The sequence below is a fragment of the Heptranchias perlo genome, chromosome 12 (genome assembly GCF_035084215.1).
Source record: "Heptranchias perlo isolate sHepPer1 chromosome 12, sHepPer1.hap1, whole genome shotgun sequence".
NCBI lineage: Eukaryota > Metazoa > Chordata > Chondrichthyes > Hexanchiformes > Hexanchidae > Heptranchias > Heptranchias perlo.
The window spans coordinates 52,247,190-52,269,514 of record NC_090336.1 but is presented as its reverse complement, the minus strand read 5'-3'; the positions used below and the strand labels follow the sequence as shown (position 1 = coordinate 52,269,514).

General features: G+C 40.2%; 1 protein-coding gene across 5 annotated transcripts in view; it reads left to right on the top strand.

Annotated features, from left to right (window-relative positions):
• LOC137328029 (protein kinase C-binding protein NELL1-like) overlaps positions 1 to 22,325 on the top strand; it is a 617,180-nt gene that overhangs the window by 15,699 nt on the left and 579,156 nt on the right. For all 5 annotated transcript variants that reach the window (XM_067994100.1, XM_067994101.1, XM_067994103.1 and 2 more), the window contains 2 exons: positions 7,204 to 7,374; positions 14,733 to 14,829. In XM_067994100.1, the coding sequence (XP_067850201.1) occupies positions 7,204 to 7,374; positions 14,733 to 14,829 (268 nt within the window). The remainder of the gene's footprint in view (positions 1 to 7,203; positions 7,375 to 14,732; positions 14,830 to 22,325) is intronic.

Sequence of the window (22,325 nt, the reverse complement as noted above, 5' to 3'; positions counted from 1 at the left end):
AACTGTCTATTTCTGTTTTAAATTTATTTAATGATGTAGCTTCCACAGCTTCCTGGGGCAGCAAATTCCACAGACCGACCACCCTCTGAGTGAAGAAGTTTCTCCTCATCTCAGTTTTGAAAGAGCAGCCCCTTATTCTAAGATTATGCCCCCTAGTTCTAGTTTCACCCATCTTTGGGAACATCCTTACTGCATCCACCCGATCAAGACCCTTCACAATCTTATATGTTTCAATAAGATCGCCTCTCATTCTTCTGAACTCCAATGAGTAGAGTCCCAATCGACTCAACCTCTCCTCATATGTCCGCCCCCTCATCCCCGGGATTAACCGAGTGAACCTTCTTTGTACTGCCTCGAGAGCAAGTATGTCTTTTCTTAAGTATGGAGACCAAAACTGTATGCAGTATTCCAGGTGCGGTCTCACCAATACCTTATATAACTGCAGCAATACCTCCTTGTTTTTATATTCTATCCCCCTAGTAATAAAAGCCAACATTCCGTTGGCTTTCTTGATCACCTGCTGCACCTGCATACCAACTTTTAGATTTTCTTGCACTAGGACCCCCAGATCCCTTTGTACTGCAGTACTTTCCAGTCTCTCGCCATTAAGAAAATAACTTGCTCTCTGATTTTTCCTGCCAAAGTGCATAACCTCACATTTTCCAATATTATATTGCATCTGCCAAATCTCCGCCCACTCACCCAGCCTGTCTATATCCCCTTGCAGGTTTTTTATGTCCTCCTCACTCTCTACTTTCCCTCCCATCTTTGTATCATCTGCAAATTTTGATATGTTGCACTCGGTCCCCTCCTCCAAATCGTTAATATAGATTGTAAAGAGTTGGGGACCCAGCACCGACCCCTGTGGAACACCACTGGTTACTGGTTGCCAGTCCAAAAATGAACCATTTATCCCAACTCTCTGCTTCCTGTTCGATAACCAATCCTCCACCCATGCCAGAATATTACCCCCAATCCCGTGATTTTTTATCTTAAGTAATAATCTTTTATGTGGCACCTTGTCGAATGCCTTCTGGAAGTCTAAATACACTATGTCCACTGGTTCCCCTTTATCCACCCTATACGTTATATCCTCGAAGAACTCAAGCAAATTTGTCAGACATGTCCAGGTCTTGCTGTATGCGGGCATGGACTGTTTCATTATCTGAGGAATTGTGAATGGAGCTGAACACTGCATTCATCAGCAAACAGCCCCACTTCTGATTTTATGATGAAAGAAATGTCATTGATGATGCAGCTTAAGATAGTTGGGCTTGGAACGCTGCCCTGAGGAACTCTTACAGCAATGTCCTAAAGTTGAGATGATTGGCCTCCAACAACCACAACCATCTTCCTTTGTGCCAACCACGACTCCAGCCACTGGAAAGTTTTCCCCCTGATTCCCATTGACTTCAGTTTACTAGGGCTCCTTGGTGCCACATTCGGTCAAATGCTGCCTTGATATCAAGAACAGTCACTCGCACTTTACCTCTGGAATTCAGGTCTTGTGTCCCTATTTGGACCAAGGCTGTAATGAAGTCTGGAGTTGAGTAGACCTGGCAGAACCCAAACCAATCATCGGTGAGCAGGTTCTTGGTGAGTAAGTGCTGCTCGATCGCACTGTTGACGACTCCTTCCACCACGTTGCTGGTGATTGGGAGTAGTCTGATGGGGTGGTAATGGGCTGGGGTGGTAATGGGCTGGGGTGGTAATGGGCTGGGTTAGATTTGTCCTGCTTTTTGTGGACAGGACATACATGGACAATTTTCACAATGTCGGGTAGATGCTGGTATTGTAGCTTAGCTTAGCAAGGGGCGTGGCTGGTTCTGGTGCACAGATCGTCAGCACTATATGCTTCAGCCTTGTCTTTTGAACTGAAGTGTTGGGCTCCACCATTGCTGAAGATAGGGACGTTGACAGATCCTCCTCCTCCCATTAGTTGTTTAATTGCCCACCACCACTTACAACTGGATGTGGTAAGTTTGCAGAGCTTTGACCTGATCTGTTAGTTGTAGGATTCCTCAGCTCTGTCTATAGCGTGCTGTTTTCTCTGTTTATCATGCAGGTAGTGTTGTGTTGTAGCTTTACCAGGTTGGCACCTCATTTTCAGATATGCCTGCTGCTGCTCTTGGCATGCTCTTCCACACTCCTCATTGAACCTGGATTGGTCACCTGGATTGTTGGTGACGGAGGAGTTTACGCAATTGAAGTCCCAAAGTGACACAACAGGTTTCATAGATCAAATTCATTTTGGAGCAAGCTGGATATCTGGGTAAATCCTGAGTCATTTTTGCCATGCATTTGATCAGGAAAGGATAACAGGAACAGCTGAATTGAGTAGATCTCTGTCACTGGTGAAGGAGGTTTAACAGACAATATAATAGTTGAGTAATACAGGTATAGAGTCCAACTCTTAATTGGGCAGAAGAGTAATAAATTATGTATTGTATGGTATAAGGCACCTGTCCTTATAAAATAGTGCTGTTCAATACATTAGCCACTAGCCACATGTGGTTAATTGGGAATCCAGATGTGACGAATTGCACTTCTGATTATCATAGAATCATAGAATGGTTACAGCACGGAAGGAGGCCATTCGGCCCATCGAGTCCGTGCCGCAAATAAAAAATGAGTAATAGACACAGTCATTGGTCATGTGATCTCAATGCACATATTCGCACAGTGTATGGAGGTGTACTTACCCTTTTTGTGCTTTTGTTGGTAAAATGGTAAGCCGAAAAGCAGAGTGTGTTTGTGTCTTTCGATCATTGTGGGTACTTTACTCCCTTGGTTACTGAATGGTGATGGATGTTCATTAAAGGAAAAAACACACATGAAGTGCATTTACATGTATTGTGTGTATGTAGGTGACTTCTACTAAAATTAGTACGTGCGGCTAAAACGGTGTCGCTGTAGCCACAGCTGTGGCTAGTCAACGATTTCTGTTAGACAACCCTATTCTAAAACAACCTATAGTGAGCAGTGCCACGGACAATCTGCTTATAAAGGCAGACCTCCAGTGGCATTGCTCACGGTGAGTTTGATGTTATGCTGTGATGGGGAGGGCTGCAATTTGCTATTGAAAGAATTTAGACAGAAGTTTGAAAGAGACATTGAAGTAAATGTTTATTAATTGGTTCCTGGAAAATAAATAAACCATGCTCTCCTTACTAACTGCATGTTTTCCCCTCAAGTAAAATATAGCTGTGTCTATTAGACTCAGAAGAAAGGTGGTTTTAGTGGATACTGGAGGCTTTCTCCACATATGACTCACAGAGATTGGTGCATGCTGTAATCTGCTACCTTGCCAGGTCTTCCTTTGAGATAAGATGACAGCCCCATTAACTCAAACCTCCAGCTTCTTAGACAGGGACTGGCTTCCAATAGAAAACATAATTAGAGACATTCCAGTTCTGGCCTCCAGCGCATCCCCGCGTTTAATCGCTCCAGCATTGGCAGCCATGCCTTCTGCTGCCTAGGCCCTGAACTCTGGAATTCCCTCCCTAAACCTCTCTGCCTCTCTACCTCTTTCCCCTCCTTAAAATCACCTCTTTGACCAAGCTTTTGGTCACCTGTCCTAATATCTTCTTTTGTGGCTTGTTGTCAAATTTTGTTTGATAACCGCTCCTGTGAAGCGCCATGGTACGTTTTATTATGTTAAAGGCGCTATATAAATGCAAGTTGTTGTTGATGTTGTTGTTGTATAAGAGGCAATATTTCAGTAAATGTAATTATTTATTTGTAAAGTTTGTAATTTTTGTATGTCTTATATTGTGTTGCAAACTTTACTCCCAGTTCCCAGTTTCTCAGCGTGAAACTAAAATGGTGGCTGAATGGGTTTTCAGACATTATTCTCAGTGGTTTCATTGGTTTGCCTTTTTATTGGTTAATTTCACTGACATTCTGAATTAGTTGCTTTTGTTCATTTAATTTTTCATTGATGTATTTACCTGCTTTTCTCACATTCAAGTGTTGTTGGGATTTATCACGGTTTTATAAATGATGAAGATTGAATCAATAAGGTACTGATGTGACACAAAATTTGAGTTTAAAAAGTTGAAAAAGCTATTACGCTGTTGTGTGGCAGACAACATTTAAAATAAAATTAGATGATCCCCAGTGGCACTGCTCATGGGTAGTCTGGAACCTGGTGGATGGTTGTAATGCTTGGCCTGTCTCTTTAATGCCACTGTTCAAGACGTCTTTGTGGGAAAGAGGTCTAAATAGGCAAATGCAATTAATTGTATGTGCTTGCAAACTAGAGTTCGTTCAGAGGGCAATTGTTAACTGCATTGTAAACTTCAGTATCCGTTTTATTTTTCTGGAATATGACAGTGAGTGCTAGATCATAGCATTAAGAAATATATCTATCTCCTTCTTGAATACATCTAATGACTTGGCCTCCACTGCCTTCTGTGGTAGAGAATTCCACAGGTTCACCACCCTCTGAGTGAAGAAATTTCTCCTCATCTCGGTTCTAAATGGCACACCCCATATCCTGAGACTGTGACCCCTGGTTCTGGACTCTCCAGCCATTGGGAACATCCTCCCTGCATCTAGTCTGTCTAGACCTGTTAGAATTTTATATGTTTCGATGAGATCACCTCTCATTCTTCTAAACTGTAGTGAATATAGGCCTAGTCGACCTAATCTCTCCTCATACGTCAGTCCTGCCATCCCAAGAATCAGTCTGGTAAACCCTCATTGCATTCCCTCCATGGCAAGGACATCCTTCCTCAGATAAGGAGACCAAAACTGCACACAATACTCCAGATATGGTCTCACCAAGGCCCTGTATAACTGCAGTAAGACACCCCTGTTCCTGTACTCAAATCTTCTTGCAATGAACGCCAACATACCATTCGCCTTCCTAACCGCTTGCTGCACCTGAATGCTCGCTTTCAGCGACTGGTATACAAGGACACCCAGGTCTCGTTGCACCTCCCCTTTTCCCAATCTATCACCATTCAGATAATAATCTGTCTTTCTGTTTTTACAACCCAAGTGGATAACCTCACATTTATCCATCTTATACTGCAACTGCCATGTTCTTGCCCACTCACCCAACTTGTCTAAATCACATTGGAGCCTCTTTGCATCCTCCTCACAGCTTACATTCCACCCCAGCTTTGTGTCGTCTGCAAACTTGGAAATGTTACATTCAGTTCCCTCATCCAAATCATTGATATATATTGTGAATAGCTGGGGCCCAAGCACTGATCCCTGCGTTACCCCACTAGTCACTGCCTGCCACCCGGCAAAAGACCCGTTTATTCCTACTCTCTGTTTCCTGTCTGTCAACCAATTCTCAATCCATGCCAGTATATTCCCTCCAATCCCATGTGCTTTAATTTTGCAGACTAACTTCTTGTGTGGGACCTTATCAAAAGCCTTCTGAAAATCCAAGTTCACACATCCACTGTTTCTCCCCGATCTATTCTATCAGTTACTTCCTCAAAAAACTCCAGCAGATATGTTAAGCATGATTTCCCTTTCATAAACCCATGCCTACTTTGTCCAATCCCATTAATGCCTTCCAAGTGTTCTGTTATCACATCCTTTATAATAGACTCTGGCATTTTCCCCACTACTGATATTAGGCTAACTGGTCTGTAATTCCATGTTTTTCCTCTCCCTCCTTTTTTAAATAGTGGTGTTATATTTGCCACCCTCCAATCTGTAGGAACTGTTCCAGAATCTATAGAATTTTGGAAGATGACCACCAATGCATCCACTATTTCCTTTAGTACTCTGGGATGTAGATTATCAGCCCCTGGGGATTTGTCAGCCTTTAGCCCCATTAATTTCCCGAGCACTATTTTTTTACTGATACTTGGAGCTCTTTGATATCCCTTTCATTTAAGTACTGTTTGCATCACTGATTTTTTTTACCAGTGTGACTTTATGACTATCACTCAGCCTGAATTTAGTAAGGATAATTGAACATTATTAAATGACTATTGTAAAACACACACTTGACTTTTAAAATGCCTTGCATGAAATTTTATAGATGAGGATATTCCTATTGCAAATAATGTGATTGGATAGGAACATTTAGAAAACAGCTCTAATGTTTATCATTACTCCCCTCTTTTAATCCATTAATGCACCTTTAATTTTCTTCGTATCTACGTTCAGATCCTAGCTTCTCCTTTGCGAAGCAGGATATGGAAATACACCTAACCCATGTTCCGTAGTGTAGGTGAAGCTATTCTCTAAGATATGGAGCAAGTACCATCAAGGGAAGAAAGTTAGATTTTAATAAATATTCAAAAGCGATATGTGGGGTACATTTTATGCAGCAGGCTAGACAAAAATAGCTATAATTGATTGGTCAGTAGAGGGAGATACTATAGTCCAATCTGATTTGCATCAGTTTGTTTTTTATATTTATTTGGATCTTCCTGCTCATATATAACGGAGATTTCACACGACAGTGCTGAAATGTAATCAGGATACTATCTGATATTGAACATATTCATCAAGAAGCAGGAAGGTCAGTGGTACTACTGTGGTATAGGTCACCAATCGTATGTGGGGTAGAGCAGATGAAGAAATTTGAATCACTGACTGCTAACTGTAACATTCCTTACTTTCAGAATGAAAATATACTCTCTGCCATGCCTCATGCTCTCCTTCTCCTTGGACAATCTTCAATTGTGACCTGGCTAGAATAGTTTGAATCTGCTTCATCTACTGTTAGAGGTCCTTTCAATTATGAAAACACCAGTTGTCCCTCTTTCAAAAAAAGTAAATAAGGATTTCTGGGGTGGATACAGTATGCACTTGTACTATTACATAAAAAGTACACACTGAAGGATATGTTTTACTCTTCTTCTTAAGGAGAATGTCGTGTCTTGACACTCATGTAAGCTCGATGCTTGGTCTGGTTGATAGGAACTGAAGATTAGCACTTAGTGAAGAGGTTTTATTTGAGGGAGGAAAGTAAGATCATTTGGGTCTGGCCTGAAATTTCTTAAACAGACATGTCATTATTTTCCTGGTTGCAAGTTAGGCCCGAATGCGGAATTTGCAAAGGCAATCGAACTGTTCACAAGTCAATTAATAGAGTAAGTCCAGTATAATATGTGTTTTAATAATTACATTGTGACTGTGATGCTTTTATGTTGATACAGTTTGCACTAAATCTTTGTCCTTAATGTTGAATAGTTTTCCCCTTATTTTTTGTTGCACTGAACGCAGGTATTTTGAACTGGAGAGCAGCGGCCAAAGGGATGAGATAAGATATCACTACCGTTTCGACGGTAAACCCCGCACCGAAGTATTCCCATATCGACTGGCTGATGGGCTGTGGCACCGGATTGCACTCTCGGTCAGTGCTTCTCATCTCTTATTACATGTGGACTGCAACAGGTAAGACTTAGAATACGGCATCTATGGTTAGGGGCGTATATTTAGCATTGTGCACGTGGAATCTTTGACATTGAATGCGGTGAAGTCCACAACCTCCAACTCTCTTGAATCACATTACTTGGCTTTAATTTTTTAATAATATTGAGTACCTTCCTCTTTCTGAGAGAATTATTAACTGTTGGTACCAGAGAACCGATTTACTGAAATCAATAATGGGATGAGGATGATAAATAAGAACTATAAGTCACGTGAAGGCAAAATGATCCTGAAATCAGAGGACAGACTGTGTTTTTCACTTTTGCTATGTTTTAGGCGATATAACGCTCACCAAAAACAGTTACTTAAACACGAACCATTTCTGTGCTGTCGGTGGGAATGCAGGGATTAAGGTTTGACCAATGATTTAATGCAGGAATCAGTATTACTACTAGTTTAATCAATGATTTAATGCAGGATTCAATATTAATATTAGTTTAATCAATGATTTAATGCAGGAATCAGTATTAATATTAGTTTAATCAATGATTTAATGCAGGAATCAGTATTAATACTAGTTTAATCAATGATTTAATGCAGGATTCAATATTAATATTAGTTTAATCAATGATTTAATGCAGGAATCAGTATTAATATTAGTTTAATCAATGATTTAATGCAGGATTCAGTATTAATACTAGTTTAATCAATGATTTAATGCAGGATTCAGTATTAATATTAGTTTAATCAATGATTTAATGCAGGAATCAGTATTAACACCAGTTTGACCAATCATTAAAAAAAATGCCAAATTTGAAATTTTACCTGAACTGAATTTAACAAGAAGCTTGAGTGATTTCTTAATCTAACCTTTCAATGTAATATTTAGCCTGCTTGTCTTTCAGTATGTTTTCACAGTTTATAAGTTTATTCTGTTTGTTTTAATAAAGCTTCACATATGCCAGTTAAAGGGTACAGCGAATACTAACCCTTGACTAGCTAATATATATCCTTTTGTTCAGTCAGTGCATAACCTGTGAAATTTGTTTTTTTCTGAACATGGAAAGATCATTAAACTTGACCAAAAATCCTTTAGAAAACACACAGCCCAACATCGATACATGTTAACTTCTAAGTGCTTGGGTGGGTCTCCTGTTTATTTGAATGACTTTACATGTCAATAGTAAAGTAAACTTTTTTTCCAAGATTTTCTGACCCGAGGAATTTGGGAGAGCTAATAAACATTCTTGGTAAAACCTGACCCAGCATATTTTCCCTGCAGTTTCATGTCTGATAATGCAGCATACTTTTTGAGTTGAAACTTTTTCTTTAGCAGCAGTGCACTGTTAATCTCATAATATAACTGATGCTTTGGTTTAACATCTCATCCAAAGGACAGCATCTTCAATACTGCATTGAAATGCTACCTTAGATTATGAGCTCAGCTTCTCGAGTGGTACTTGAGTTCACAATCTTCTGACCCAGAGGCAAAAGTGCTCCCAACTGAGCCAAGCTGACATTAATAGGATACAGTGCAGTTCTTACCAACAATGTGGCTGAGGTTCCGGTGTTAGCAGAAAATATTTCTCTGACATACATTTTTTTAAAGCATGTTATTTTACTATGTGTGTTTACAAGAGATATAATTTTACCCTGCAAAATCACATAGCATTTTTTTTTGTTCTTGGGTGTGGGCAACACTAGCAAGGCCATATTTATTGCTTATCTCTAGTTGCCCTGAGAAGGTTATTGCTGGCCCACCTCCTTGATTTGTAGCATTGTACAGCTAAGCAACCACATAGTGTGGGCTAGAGTCACATGTTGGCCAGACCTGGTAGGGGATTATAGGTTCCCTCCCTGAGGAACCTTAGCTAGATTTTTAAGACAAGCTTTTCTGATGCCAGACATCAAATTATCAGATTTATTATGTCTAACATCACAATTTGCCATTAGGGATTCTGAACCCATGACTCTGGGCTGTTAGCCGAGTAACATAGTACACCACTCCACTTGTATTGCAATTAGAGCTTTCCTGGAGGTTGTGAAGCTATTTGCAGACCAGACTGGTCTTTGGAGAGTCTGTTCAAATAAACCTTTTTTGCAAACAAATATTGATGCCTTTAAAGGATGGGTGAGAAACTTGCAGACAGTCATTGTCCAAAGATTAAGGGCCAGTAGATTGTTTAGCTGGACTGAGAGGACAGCTGTTAGTAATCTGAGCCCCGAATATATACATTGTTGTCATTAATTAAGTTTACATGGCTTCTAAAACTGTGTTTGAAATTATCTGAATTGTACTGGAATGTATTTCCACCTTGACTGGAGTTTTGGCAATAGACAATTGCTGCAAATTGGAAGGCATGATCTCATGATGCGCTGCCTGATTTACACACTACCTTTGAAATGAGTAAGTTGGAGCCATGTGCATGGTATTATAAACATAATTAAGTTATAGAAGGATGTGTATTGGCTACCACTTTCCAATGATGAGGTTAGCCAAAAGCATTGGTCTATAAGGACTCTATAAATTAGGACTCAATCCAAATCATTGTCAGACTCATCATGGGGAGAATGTAGTTTGATGGTATTTAATTTGAAATGGAGACCACTCCAGATTAGCAATCTGATTTTGTGTCAGATTGCTCTGTCTGAAAGAAAGCAGTCAGCATAGTTCTCAATGGAGTTTTTACTCCTTGGTCAACATATGTATAAATGTTACAAATGATAAATCTATCTTCTAATCTGGCTATGAAAAGTAAGTAACAGTGAGTCAGCTGGAAAAAGATTCTACCTATTGTGTGACAGAGCCCTCTTTTGATATTTTTATCATGAAAGGGTAGAAATTTGTTCCAACTATTATACTACAATTTAGACCTGATAGTTCCTAGCGTATGCAATGGAAAGCAGTCAATAAGTGTCAACACAGCTGAAAGTATAACAATGTGTTTTAAAATTGTTCCTCTAAATATAGTGTGCAATTTCAGTGAAGAGCAACTAAAGGCTATAATCTAGTTGACAGATTTATAAGTTGCTCAAGCTGCCCTCTGTTTGAACAAAATAAACCCCATGATTGTAACTCCTTGGGTGTTTATTCTGGTTTGCATATTTGCCACCCTAGTAGATTTAAAGTATTAACTCTTTATGTACAGAATATCTGCTGTAGATTTTTATTGTGGCATACAGTACTCCAGCTTGGCTGTGACTAGTGCAGAGGGTTATGAAACACTTCTTTATATATCTTTGCTGATACAAAGTACTGCATGGAGGCTTCAGCTTTGGTTAAGTTGGTAACACTCTTCCCATCTGAGTCAGTTGTGAGTTCAAGCCCCCACTCCAGTGACCTAAGCCCATAATCTAGGCTAACACTCCAGTAGAGTTCTGCGTTCTTGGACGTATAGCCTTTCAGGTGAGATGTTAAACTGAGGTGCAGTCAGGTGGACATAAAAGATCCCATGCCACTATTTGAAGAATAGCAGAGGAGTTTGCCTCAGTGTCCTGGCCAATATATATCCCTCAACCAACATCACTTAAAAATGATTACCTGGTCATTATCACATTGCTGTTTGTGGGACCTTGCTGTGTGCAAACTGGTTGCTGTATTTCCCTATATTACAACAGTGCCTACACTTCAAAAGTTATTTAATTGACTGTGAAGTGGTTTGGGATGTCCTGAGGTCTTGAAAGTTGCTATATAAATGCAGGTTCCTTCTTTCTATATTATTTGCCATTTGACTGCAGAAATATCCCGCATGAAGGAATTGAATGTTTGTTTATAACAAATTCCTTCTCTGATCACTTGTCATGTCCCATTATGCCACGTCTTTCAAAGACATCACACCTGAAAGTGGCCCTAGTCTTCATGCCTCAGAAGTGGCCCACTTATCATAGAATGGTTATAGCACAGAGGCCATTTGGCCCATCGAGCCTATGCTGGCTCTTTGTAAGAGCAATCCAGTTAGTCCCATTCCCATGCTCTTATCGAATCACCTTCAGGGCATCACATCTCAAGTGTCACATATCCTTTGGGCAACAATCAGTGAATTGCTGAAATTGGCACTCTCCTGTTAAAATACCAATTAAATATTGGATTGACGATATATGAATAAATCGAAAGCAGTTTCTTTCAGTCGGTAAGTACCAGTGGGGAAGGATTAGGCAGAAATCTGAACAATGAAATGCCCGACATATTGTTTTTCAAATCTATCAATCCTGGAGTAGCAGAAACCAACCAAGATTATCTGGTCATTATTTTGTGGTTTCTGGGACCTTGCTGTGCATCATTTTGTTGCTGTGTGTCCCTACATTACAATAGTGACTCCACTTCAAAAGTAGTTGGGACATCCTGAAGTCGCAAGTTTGTTTCTTATTTAAAAGTCTTAAATATTGATGAGGTGGCAGAATGCCCTGATATTTCAATATCTTGTGCCCTAAGAATTCCCCCCTACCTGATGGGTTCCTGATCTCAGCTGACATGCTAAGCAATGGCCAGGTAATTCCTAATAAGGATGGAAAATTGGAGGAATGACCCCATGGCACACCCATTTATACATTCAAGTGACAGCTTAAGAGATTGCTGGTCGTGATCTGGTGGCAGTGACAGGTTTAAAGGTGCATTGGTAGAGATCTCGCAGTAGTGAGCTTTTTTTTCTTTTTTTTACTATAGCTAGCGTGCAGCACAGGAGCCCAACTGTTTTGTGGGGGAGGAAGATAGTTCTGTTTTGTAACTAGTACCATCTCCAGCCCTGCAACCCTCTGAGAACTCTGCATTCCTCCAACTCTGATCTCTTGCCCATCCCCCACTCTTTTCGCCCACCATTGGTGGCCATTCCTCCAGCTATCTAGGCCCTATTTTCTCGAATTCCCTCCCTAAACCCCTCTGCCTCTCTGACTACCTCTCCTCCTTTAAGACCCTCCTTAAAGCCCACCTCTTTGACCAAGCTTTAGGTCACCCTTCTTTGGCTCGTCTTCAAATTTCATCTGATTACACTTGAAGTGCCTTGAGACTTTTTTCTATGTTGAAGTGTTATATAAATTCAAGTTGTTGTTGTTGTAACTAATATTAGCCTTTTCGAAATCAAGCTCACCTTATAATTTCAAAACATTTATATTCGTTGCATTCTTGGGATGAAGCTGTAGAATTTTTTTTTGTTTGTTGAAACTTGTCAGCATTCAGATGATTAATTAAAAAAAAATGAGAATCTATCATATTTCGCTCATTATAATTAGGGGGGAAAGGTCCATCAAATTGTTGGCTGAAACAGTGGAACTGAAGAACTCTGCCTCGCTGCAATGCTAGATTGGGTAATAAGCTGGACAGTATGTACACTTTGTTAGAGAGAGGTTATATAGTGCAAGTATAGTTTCCTGCCAATTCTAACTCTCATGGAGTTACGTAGCTCACAACTAATGTACCTTGCACAATGAATTATTGTTCCTTAATGGGATTGTGACTGCAGGGCATCAAATGGAAAGATCTGGGGCTAATGCCAACTAGGGTACAGATGCCATTTAAAGGAAATCTAAACCCAAATGGTGGCGCAGATGCAATTTAAAGGAAGAGTAAACCCAAATGGACAAAAAATAATTTATTGTGTGACTTGCAGTTGAGTTCATTTAATTGTAGGTGTCTTTTCTCTGCTGAGTCTTATTCTTTGTGTCAGAGCATGCTGTGCTCACTTAATTGAGCCTTGTGGGTTGCCATGACATATGTTCTTGCAAAGAACTGTGAGTAAATATTGCTGAGGACTAGTTTGCCATGTAGAATTTATACCAAGATTCTGTCCTTGGGATTAAGTAGTGAAGGCAATGTCTGAAATGGTGGGCTTCAGCAATATCACTTTCTTACAGGACTATTGAGAATAGCAGAATAAATGCAACGGTTGTGTTTATAGGTACGGTAGTATAGCGGTTGTCTTACTGGACTAGCAATCCAGAGTCCTGGACCAATAAACCAGAGAATGTGAGTTCAAATCCCACCATGTCAATTTGAGAATTTGAATTGAATTGCTTAATAATACAAATCAGATATCAGTAAAGTGACCACGAAGCCATCAGATTGTCTTAAAAACCCAACTGGTTCACTAATATCCTTTTTAGGGAAGGAAACCTACCATCCTTGCCCGGTCTGGCCTATATGTGACTCCAGACAAGCACCCACGTGGTTGGCTACTAACTGCTCTCTGAAATGGCCTCGCAAGCCACTCAGTTGTATCAAGCCACTACAAAGAAGAAGGCCCACAACCACCTTCTTAGAGCAAACAGGGATGGGCATGAAACTGTAAGCAATATAAAAACACTATCAAAATATCACAATTAGCAACTTCAGGCACAAATACATGCAAACGCTGTATTTCCAAGTTTTTTTTTGGCTTGAACCAATTTGCTGTCATATAAATTTATTCAGTTTGGCCAAAACAGTGTTGGGTCACAAATCTGGGTTTATTTAAGTTTCAGCCTTGCCAGCGACGCCCACACCCGAGAAAGAATGAAAAAAATTTCTAATTTTGGAAACTTTTTTCAGAATATCATGAAATATCGTCTTTTGCTCTGTAATTCCTTTTAATTCTCTTTTCAAATCTAAGTGCAAATTACAGCCCTGGAAAGCTGCAATGAATTATTATTCAAAGTCAATCATGATATTTTACTAATGGGCCTAGAATAGAAATGGCTGTTAATTGGTTCTGTTTTCCATTTTTGAATAGCCTTTCAGTGTTTTGGTTAATGACACTTTATATTCTGACTACTAAGGCCTAGGGCGTTTTCTCTGTTAGGATTTTTCCCCCATTTGAATTTCTAGACATCCCTTCTCCTGAAGGTTGGTGACTTTCAGGATCACTAGGTTATGTGATCTACTACTGGTTAATCTGATACCAGTTGTGCTTTGCTGCTTCATAACCGTTAGGTGAAAGAATGGCATTGACAGTTGAAAATGTATGAGGACTATTTAAAAAAAATGAAGTAGATATACTTCAGCCTGGAAAACGTTTCAAGCAGCTTTCCTATTGAAATTCTGAAAAATTTGGCAGTACTTGAGTCCTGTCCAAGTAATTTACTCAAAGTTTGAACTTGATAACACTGAAGCCCTGAAAGAATCTCATCATATGCTCACCTACACTGGCTGTAGAAAGATTGCATTTGAGCAGCTGTGAAAAATGGATAGAGATTTTTTTTAAAAAAGGAGATTGATTGATTGAAAAGATGATATCTCCACATTGAACCTTACAATCTTTCTGTGCTGTTGAAATGGGTGAATAAAAATCAACTTGTCAATCACCTGTTCATGTGGAATATTAATGACTCAATAATTTATTATCATAGGGTGGTTTGTTAAAACTTTTGACACCGACTGTTAAACTGAGAAAAATATGTGCTCTTTTCCATAGGATTTATGAACGTGTCATCGATCCTCCGCAGACCAATCTCAATCCAGGAATCAGTTTATGGCTCGGTCAACGGAACAGTCGACATGGGCTATTTAAGGTAAGCAGTGCTAATAGAACCAATTTAATTGAGCTAAATAACTGGGTTGCAATCGAATTCTGAAGTCCATTTACACGCATCAATTACAGTGCAGCAGCATGGATGTATTAAAATACCAGTGTTAATATACAATGCCGTTAAATGCTGATGATTATTTGATTAAGGATATGTTTATTCCACATGTCGTAATATTTCATGGCACTTATTGCAAATATTCAAGGGGTTGTCCTCTCGGTTGGAAACAATGTCTACCATTTGAGCAACCAACAGAAATATTATCATCCAAAATAATATAATTGGAATCAGAGGAATGAGTTCTGGACTGTAAAATAATTTATCTGGCATCGTTAGATAATCTTGTGTTTTACAGCAGTGAGACAGTTGATATAATTTTTCTTCCTTGGTATTGCGCTATTGCTTTCCCATGTCTCTTATAATCACAGTACTTTCAAAAATAGAAGATGCTGATTCGTTGGGGGAGGGAGTGAGGGGGAATGTATGCATTCATGCCAAGTTTTTCTATTGGCGAGAAACATGCTGCTGTAATCTCGAATCTCAATGCTGGGTTTTGTCAGTTAATGGTTGCAAACTTGTCAAAGGGTACAGATTAAACATTGCAAAATTCACAATGTATTGGAAATGTGCAACAGGAAAACTAGAATATGATTCTGCCTCTAAAAGCAATCTAGAAATTGCTGTTTAACTGAACTTAAAAAAAGTTGAAAGTAAGAATTTTGATGTGTGCACTGAATATAGAGATTTTAAGTAATAAGAGGTTTTGAAGCCATGCAAAAAGTTGAAGATATCCACCTTTTGAAGCCCAAAGAAAACTGTGGAAATTGCGGCAAAATCGTTGGAAACTCAATGGGAAAACTACATTTTATAATGGCCTTGTTCCCTATGACTTTTATTTGTCAACTGTTATTTTGAAAGGATTGAGTAATAAGGAATTAGATTCTCTGTACGTTGGCAAAGCTGCGTTTATTGCCCATCCCCTGGCTGGCTGATGGAGGGGCACTGAGGTCTTTGTTGTGATGGTGCGATTGTACAACTGAGTAGCTTGTTAGGCCAAATTAGAATATATGCAGGTTAGACCACATAGGGGAGGGGTGGCACATTCTCTTTCCTGAGGGACATTAGTGAATTAGTTGGATATTTGCAGCCAACTCACAAGTTAACAGATATAATGATATAATATAATTTTCCAACTTGCCTTGGCAGGATTCAAACTTTCAATCTCTGGGTTGCAAGCCCAGTATCATAACTACCACACTATCATACTCTGATGCTTTCAACTTGCAATATCAAGTAACTATTGTTTGGGTAGGCAGCTTGACCCTGTTCTTTCAATCACAGCATTTACTACATTTTGGAAATAATCATATTTTTGCTTTAATTCCCATTTTGGAGCCCTGCTTTAATTTCTTTTTCTTCTGCAATGTACTGATGTGAGGCTGTGTGTCTATGACAACTGCCCTTGTCGAGGTAGATGTGGTTGTGGCTGCAGACTTCGTAGGTTGCTGCTTACGTCACTGTCTGACTGGTTAACAGGAGATGCACTTGTAGAGTGAGGTGAACATTTCAATTTGTCAGCTCTGTAAGAGCCAATTTTTCTCTTGACAGAAGGAGCTCTTCCTGGCAATCTGGCCAAGCTCTGATCTAAGTTATAGCTATGTTGACCTATGTGCATGTCCCGTAGACCTGTGACTTACAGAATTTTACAGCACAGAGACAGGCCATTCAGCTCGACGGGTCGATTCTACTCGAGATCCTCCATGCTCCTTTTTTCTCCACTCGAGCCTCCTTCCACCTTGCTTCATCTCACCCTGTCAACATAGAAACATAGAAAATAGGAGCAAGAGTAGGCCATTCGGCCCTTCGGGCCTGCTCCGCCATTCAAAATGATCGTGGCTGATCGTCTAACTCAGTACCCTGTTCCCACTTTTTCCCCATATCCCTTAATCCATTTAGCATTAAGAAATATATCTATCTCCTTCCTGAATACATCTAATGACTTGGCCTGCACTGCCTTCTGTGGTAGAGAATTCGACAGGTTCACCACCCTCTGAGAGAAGAAATTTCTCCTCATCTCGGTTCTAAATGGCACACCCCATATCCTGAGACTGTGACCCCTGGTTCTGGACTCCCCAGCCATCGGGAACATCCTCCCTGCATCTAGTCTGTCTAGTCCTGTTAGAATTTTATATGTTTCGATGAGATCACCTCTCATTCTTTTAAACTCTAGTGAATATAGGCCCAGTCGACCCAATCTCTCCTCATACGTCAGTCCTGCCATCCCAAGAATCAGTCTGGTAAACCTTCGTTGCACTCCCTCCATGGCAAGGACATCCTTCCTCAGATAGGGAAACCAAAACTGCACACAATACTCCAGATATGGTCTCACCAAGGCCCTGTATAACTGCAGTAAGACATCCCTGCTCCTGTACTCAAATCCTCTTGCAATGAATGCCAACATACCATTCGCCTTCCTAACTGCTTGCTGCACCTGAATGCTCGCTTTCAGCGACTGGTGTACAAGGACACCCAGGTCTCGTTGCACCTCCCCTTTTCCCAATCTATCACCATTCAGATAATAATCTGTCTTTCTGTTTTTACAACCAAAGTGGATAACCTCACATTTATCCACATTATACTGCATCTGCCATGTTCTTGCCCACTCACCCATCTTGTCTAAATCACATTGGAGCCTCTTTGCATCCTCCTCACAGCTCACATTCCATCCCAGCTTTGTGTCATCTGCAAACTTGGACATGTTACATTCAGTTCCCTCATCCAAATCATTGATATATATTGTGAATAGCTGGGGCCCAAGCATTGATCCCTGCGTTACCCCACTCGTCACTGCCTGCCACCCGGCAAAAGACCCGTTTATTCCTACTCTCTGTTTCCTGTCTGTCAACCAATTCTCAATCCATGCCAGTATATTCCCTCCAATCCCATGTGCTTTAATTTTGCAGACTAACTTCTTGTGTGGGACCTTATCAAAAGCCTTCTGAAAATCCAAGTACACCTTATCCATATCCTTCTATTCCTTTCTCCCTCATGTACTTATCTAGCTTCCCCTTAAATGCATCTAAGCTAATCGTCTCATCACCATCTGGAAGTTAGTCTGCTGCTCTTTACTTGTGTATTTTTTCTGAATTGTGATAGGATAGCGTAATCGCACAATGTTTAGTTTTGTAATGGGTGCATGTTGATAAATTTGAGACAAGTATTTTGCAGTTACCCAATGGTGCTTACCTTTTAAGCTGTGCAGTCAGTGACAACTCCAAAAGGACGTGATGGTTTCAAATCCAGTTATCTTCACTGGCACTGCGCCAGCTACGTTAATGTTTTGAAGGAGCACTGGTTGGCTATTGTACAGAAATATCTGAAAAATACAAACTATTGAATGAAGAACGGCTAAAATAAAAGTCTTAAGAGCCCAAACGAAGAATGGTCAGCAGTACTTGATGCATAACTGCACCACCATATAGCGACCATGTTATGCAGGCCTGACATTTGCAGGTTCCTCAGGAAACCAAAGAGTTCTGTCTGTTGTCATCCTAATGTTGACTGTTTTTCAGCATGTTTTCCAAATTTTTAATGAAACACTTGTGTATGCTGCGTGTGGAAGACTGGAATTGCAACCCATTGTAGCTTAAGGGGAGTCAAGGAGGTGGGAATCAGGGATGGGGGAGCAACTGCTGCTGAAGATATTGCCATTAGTATTCAGTACTTATGTGATGCAAATTAATTTTAAATTTCTGCGTGTGTGCTTGTGATGCTTCGGTAAGTCTAATTAAGAGAAATGTTGTTACCTGCTACAGTAAGGCAGCTTGATATCTGATGAATTGATCGAAGTCTGATACTGTGAGGTGTTCATTTGACTGAACTGTTCCAACAGATTATTATGAGACAGCAATCTGTGTGAATGCTATAAACTGATTATAAATGAATGAATGGAGGATCTCCTCAAGTAGTGTTTTTTAACTGCACTTAGTAATTACCCTTATACCTAGATGCAATCAAACCTGTGCATCAAGCTCTAAACCCATGTATGATAAACACTTCCATGAATAGAGAAGAGTCAAGCATGTAAATGCACTGAAAATTAACCATATTTTTGAGCCGAATTTGAGCTTGCAGTAACGGCCTTTAATAGTATTACGGAAACAGTTGTTGCATTGTCTCTTGCAGAGGGATCAGTACAGTGCTGAATAGCCAATTACCATAATCCACAACTTCAAAATATGCCAGGACAAAATATCTCTACCTGGAATCTGTTTCTAATTGTGCTAGCTCAGCTGTCAGTTAGAAGGAAAATTGATGATATTGTTCTTCAAAACATCTGTTATTTATACTGAGACTGGCTCTGGTACTCCCACAGATGGTTACCATATGTTTAAGGTCATAGATAAAACACAATATTAAATATTCAAAACTGTTGTAATTTATGCGCAGTATTAAATTAGAAATGCAATTTGATATTTTAAGGGAAAATTCTGAAGTAGTTTTACTTTATACTTTTAAGAACGCCTGGTTGCCTGCATATCTGACTTGAATAGAATGGCACTTATTAATGTTGATGTTTGACAAATGGTTATGTTTATTTAATAAAAATCTTCCTGTACCTTTTGCCTATCAAAGTCTTGCACAATGAAGTGAACTAGTTTCTAATTAAATCCTGCATTCTGAATTTACCTACTGTCACCCATGTCCTACCTCTGTGTGTCTGTTCACTGTTGTTTGTGTGTAGATGTTTGTGCGTTTATTTTTGAAGTACTCAAACAAAAGCTGTTAGCTATTTGTTTTTCTCTATATACTCTATAGAGGCTGCAAGTTCAAGCTGCTAGTCTGCACAGTTAGTTATTTCCAATTACAGAGAGGTGCAAGGGCCATAGAGTTGTGATGGGGACGTCAACTATCTGAATATAGATAATATTAATAGATAATAATAGTGTAAAGGGCAAAGAGGGGGAGGAATTTTTGAAGTGTGTTCAGGAGAACTTTCTTGACCAGTACGTTTCCGGCCCAACGAGGAAGGAGGCATTGCTGGATCTGGTTCTGGGAAATGAGGTGGAGCAAGTGTCAGTGGGGGGAGCATTTACGGAACAGTGATCATAGTATCATAAGGTATGGATCAGCTATGGAAAAGGACAAGGAGCACTCTAGAGTAAAAATACTCATTTGGAGGAGGGCCAATTTCAGTGGGATGAGAACGGATCTGGCCCGGGTAAATTGGAATCAAAAATTGGCAGGCAAAAACTGTAATTGAACACTGGGCGGCCTTTAAAGAGAAGATGGTTTGGGTGCAGTCTAGGCACATTCCCACGAAGGGGAAAGGTAGGGCAACTAAAGCCAGAGCTCCCTGGATGACGAAAGAGATAGAGAGTAAGATGAAGCAGAAAAAGGGGTCATATGACAGATGTCAGGTTGATAATACAAGTGAAAAAGAGGCTGAATATAGAAAGTACAGAGGGGAAGTGAAAAAGGAAATAAGAGGGGCAAAGATAGAGAATGAGAATAGACTGGTGGCCAACATAAAAGGGAATCCAGAAGTCTTCTAAAGGCATATAAATACTAAACGGGTAGTAAGAGGAGGGGTGGGACCGATTAGGGACCAAAAAGGTGGCATGGAGGCAAAGGGCATGGCTGAGGTACTAAATGAGTACTTTGCATCTGTCTTTACCAAGGAAGAAGATGCTTCCAAAGTCACAGTAAAAGAAGAGGCAGTTGAGATACTGGATGGGATAAAAATTGATAAAAAGGAGGTACTAGAAATGCTGGTTGTACTTAAAGTAGATAAATCACCCGGTCCGGATGGGATGCATCCTAGGTTGCTAAGGGAAGTAAGGGTGGAAATTGTGGAGGTACTGGCCATAAACTTCCAATCATCCTTAGATACGGGGCGGGGGGATGCCAGAAGACTGGAGAATTACTAATGTTACACCCTTGTTCAAAAAAGTGCGTAAGGATAAACCCGGCAACTACAGACCAGTCAGTTTAACCTCGGTGGTGGGGAAACTGTTAGAAATGATAATCCAGGACAAAATTAGTTAGTATGCAGGTGCAGCAGGTGATCAAGAAGGCCAACGGAATGTTGGCTTTTATTGCTAGGGGGGTAGAATATAAAAACAGGGAGGTATTGCTGCAGTTATATAAGGTATTGGTGAGACCGCACCTGGAATACTGCATACAGTTTTGGTGTCCATACTTAAGAAAAGACATACTTGCTCTCGAAGCAGTACAAAGAAGGTTCACTCGGTTAATCCCGGGGATGAGGGGGCGGACATATGAGGAGAGGTTGAGTAGATTGGGACTCTACTCATTGGAGTTCAGAAGAATGAGAGGCGATCTTATTGAAACATATAAGATTGTGAAGGGGCTTGATCGGGTGGATGCGGTAAGGATGTTCCCAAGGATGGGTGAAACTAGAACTAGGGGGCATAATCTTAGAATAAGGGGCTGCTCTTTCAAAACTGAGATGAGGAGAAACTTCTTCACTCAGAGGGTAGTAGGTCTGTGGAATTTGCTGCCCCAGGAAGCTGTGGAAGCTACATCATTAAATAAATTTAAAACAGAAATCGACAGTTTCCTCGAAGTGAAGGGAATTAGGGGTTACGGGGAGCGGGCAGGAAATTGGACATGAATTTAGATTTGAGGTTAGGATCAGATCAGCCATGATCTTATTGAATGGCGGAGCAGGCTCGAGAGGCCGATTGGCCTACTCCTGCTCCTATTTCTTATGTTCTTAAAATTAACAGTCACTTGAATAAGTGTGGATTAATTAAGGAAATCCAGCATGGATTTGTGAAAGGCAAATCGTGTTTAACTAATTTAATTGAGTTTTTTGAAGAGGTAACAGAAAGTGTTAATGAGGGCAATACGGTTGATATAGTGTATATGGACTTCCAAAAGGCGATTGATAAAGTGCCACATAATAGGCTTGTCATCAAAGTTGAAGCCCATGGAATAAAAGGCCAGTGGCAGAATGGATACGAAATTGGCTAAGTGACAGGAGACAGAGAGTAGTGGTGAACGGTTGTTTATCAGACTGGAGGAAGGTGTACAGGGTGTTCCCCAGGGGTCGGTACTCGGACCAGTGTTTTTCTTGGTATATATTAATGATGTACAGGGCACAATTTCAAAATTTGCAGATGACACAAAACTTGGAAGTGTAGTGAACAGTGAAGAGGATAGTGATAAACTTCAAGAGGACATCGACATGCTGGTGGAATGGGCAGGCACGTGGTAGATGAAATTTGACGCAGAGAAGTGTGAAGTGATACATTTTGATAGGAAGAATGAGGAGAGGCAATATAAACTAAGGGGTGCAGGAACAGAGAGATCGGGGGGTATATGTGCACAAATCGTCGAAGGTGGCAGGGCAGGTTGAGAAAGCGGTTAAAAAAGCTTACAGAATCCTGGGCTTTATAAATAGTGGCATAGAGTACAAAAGCAAGGAAGTTATGATGAACCTTTATCAAACACTG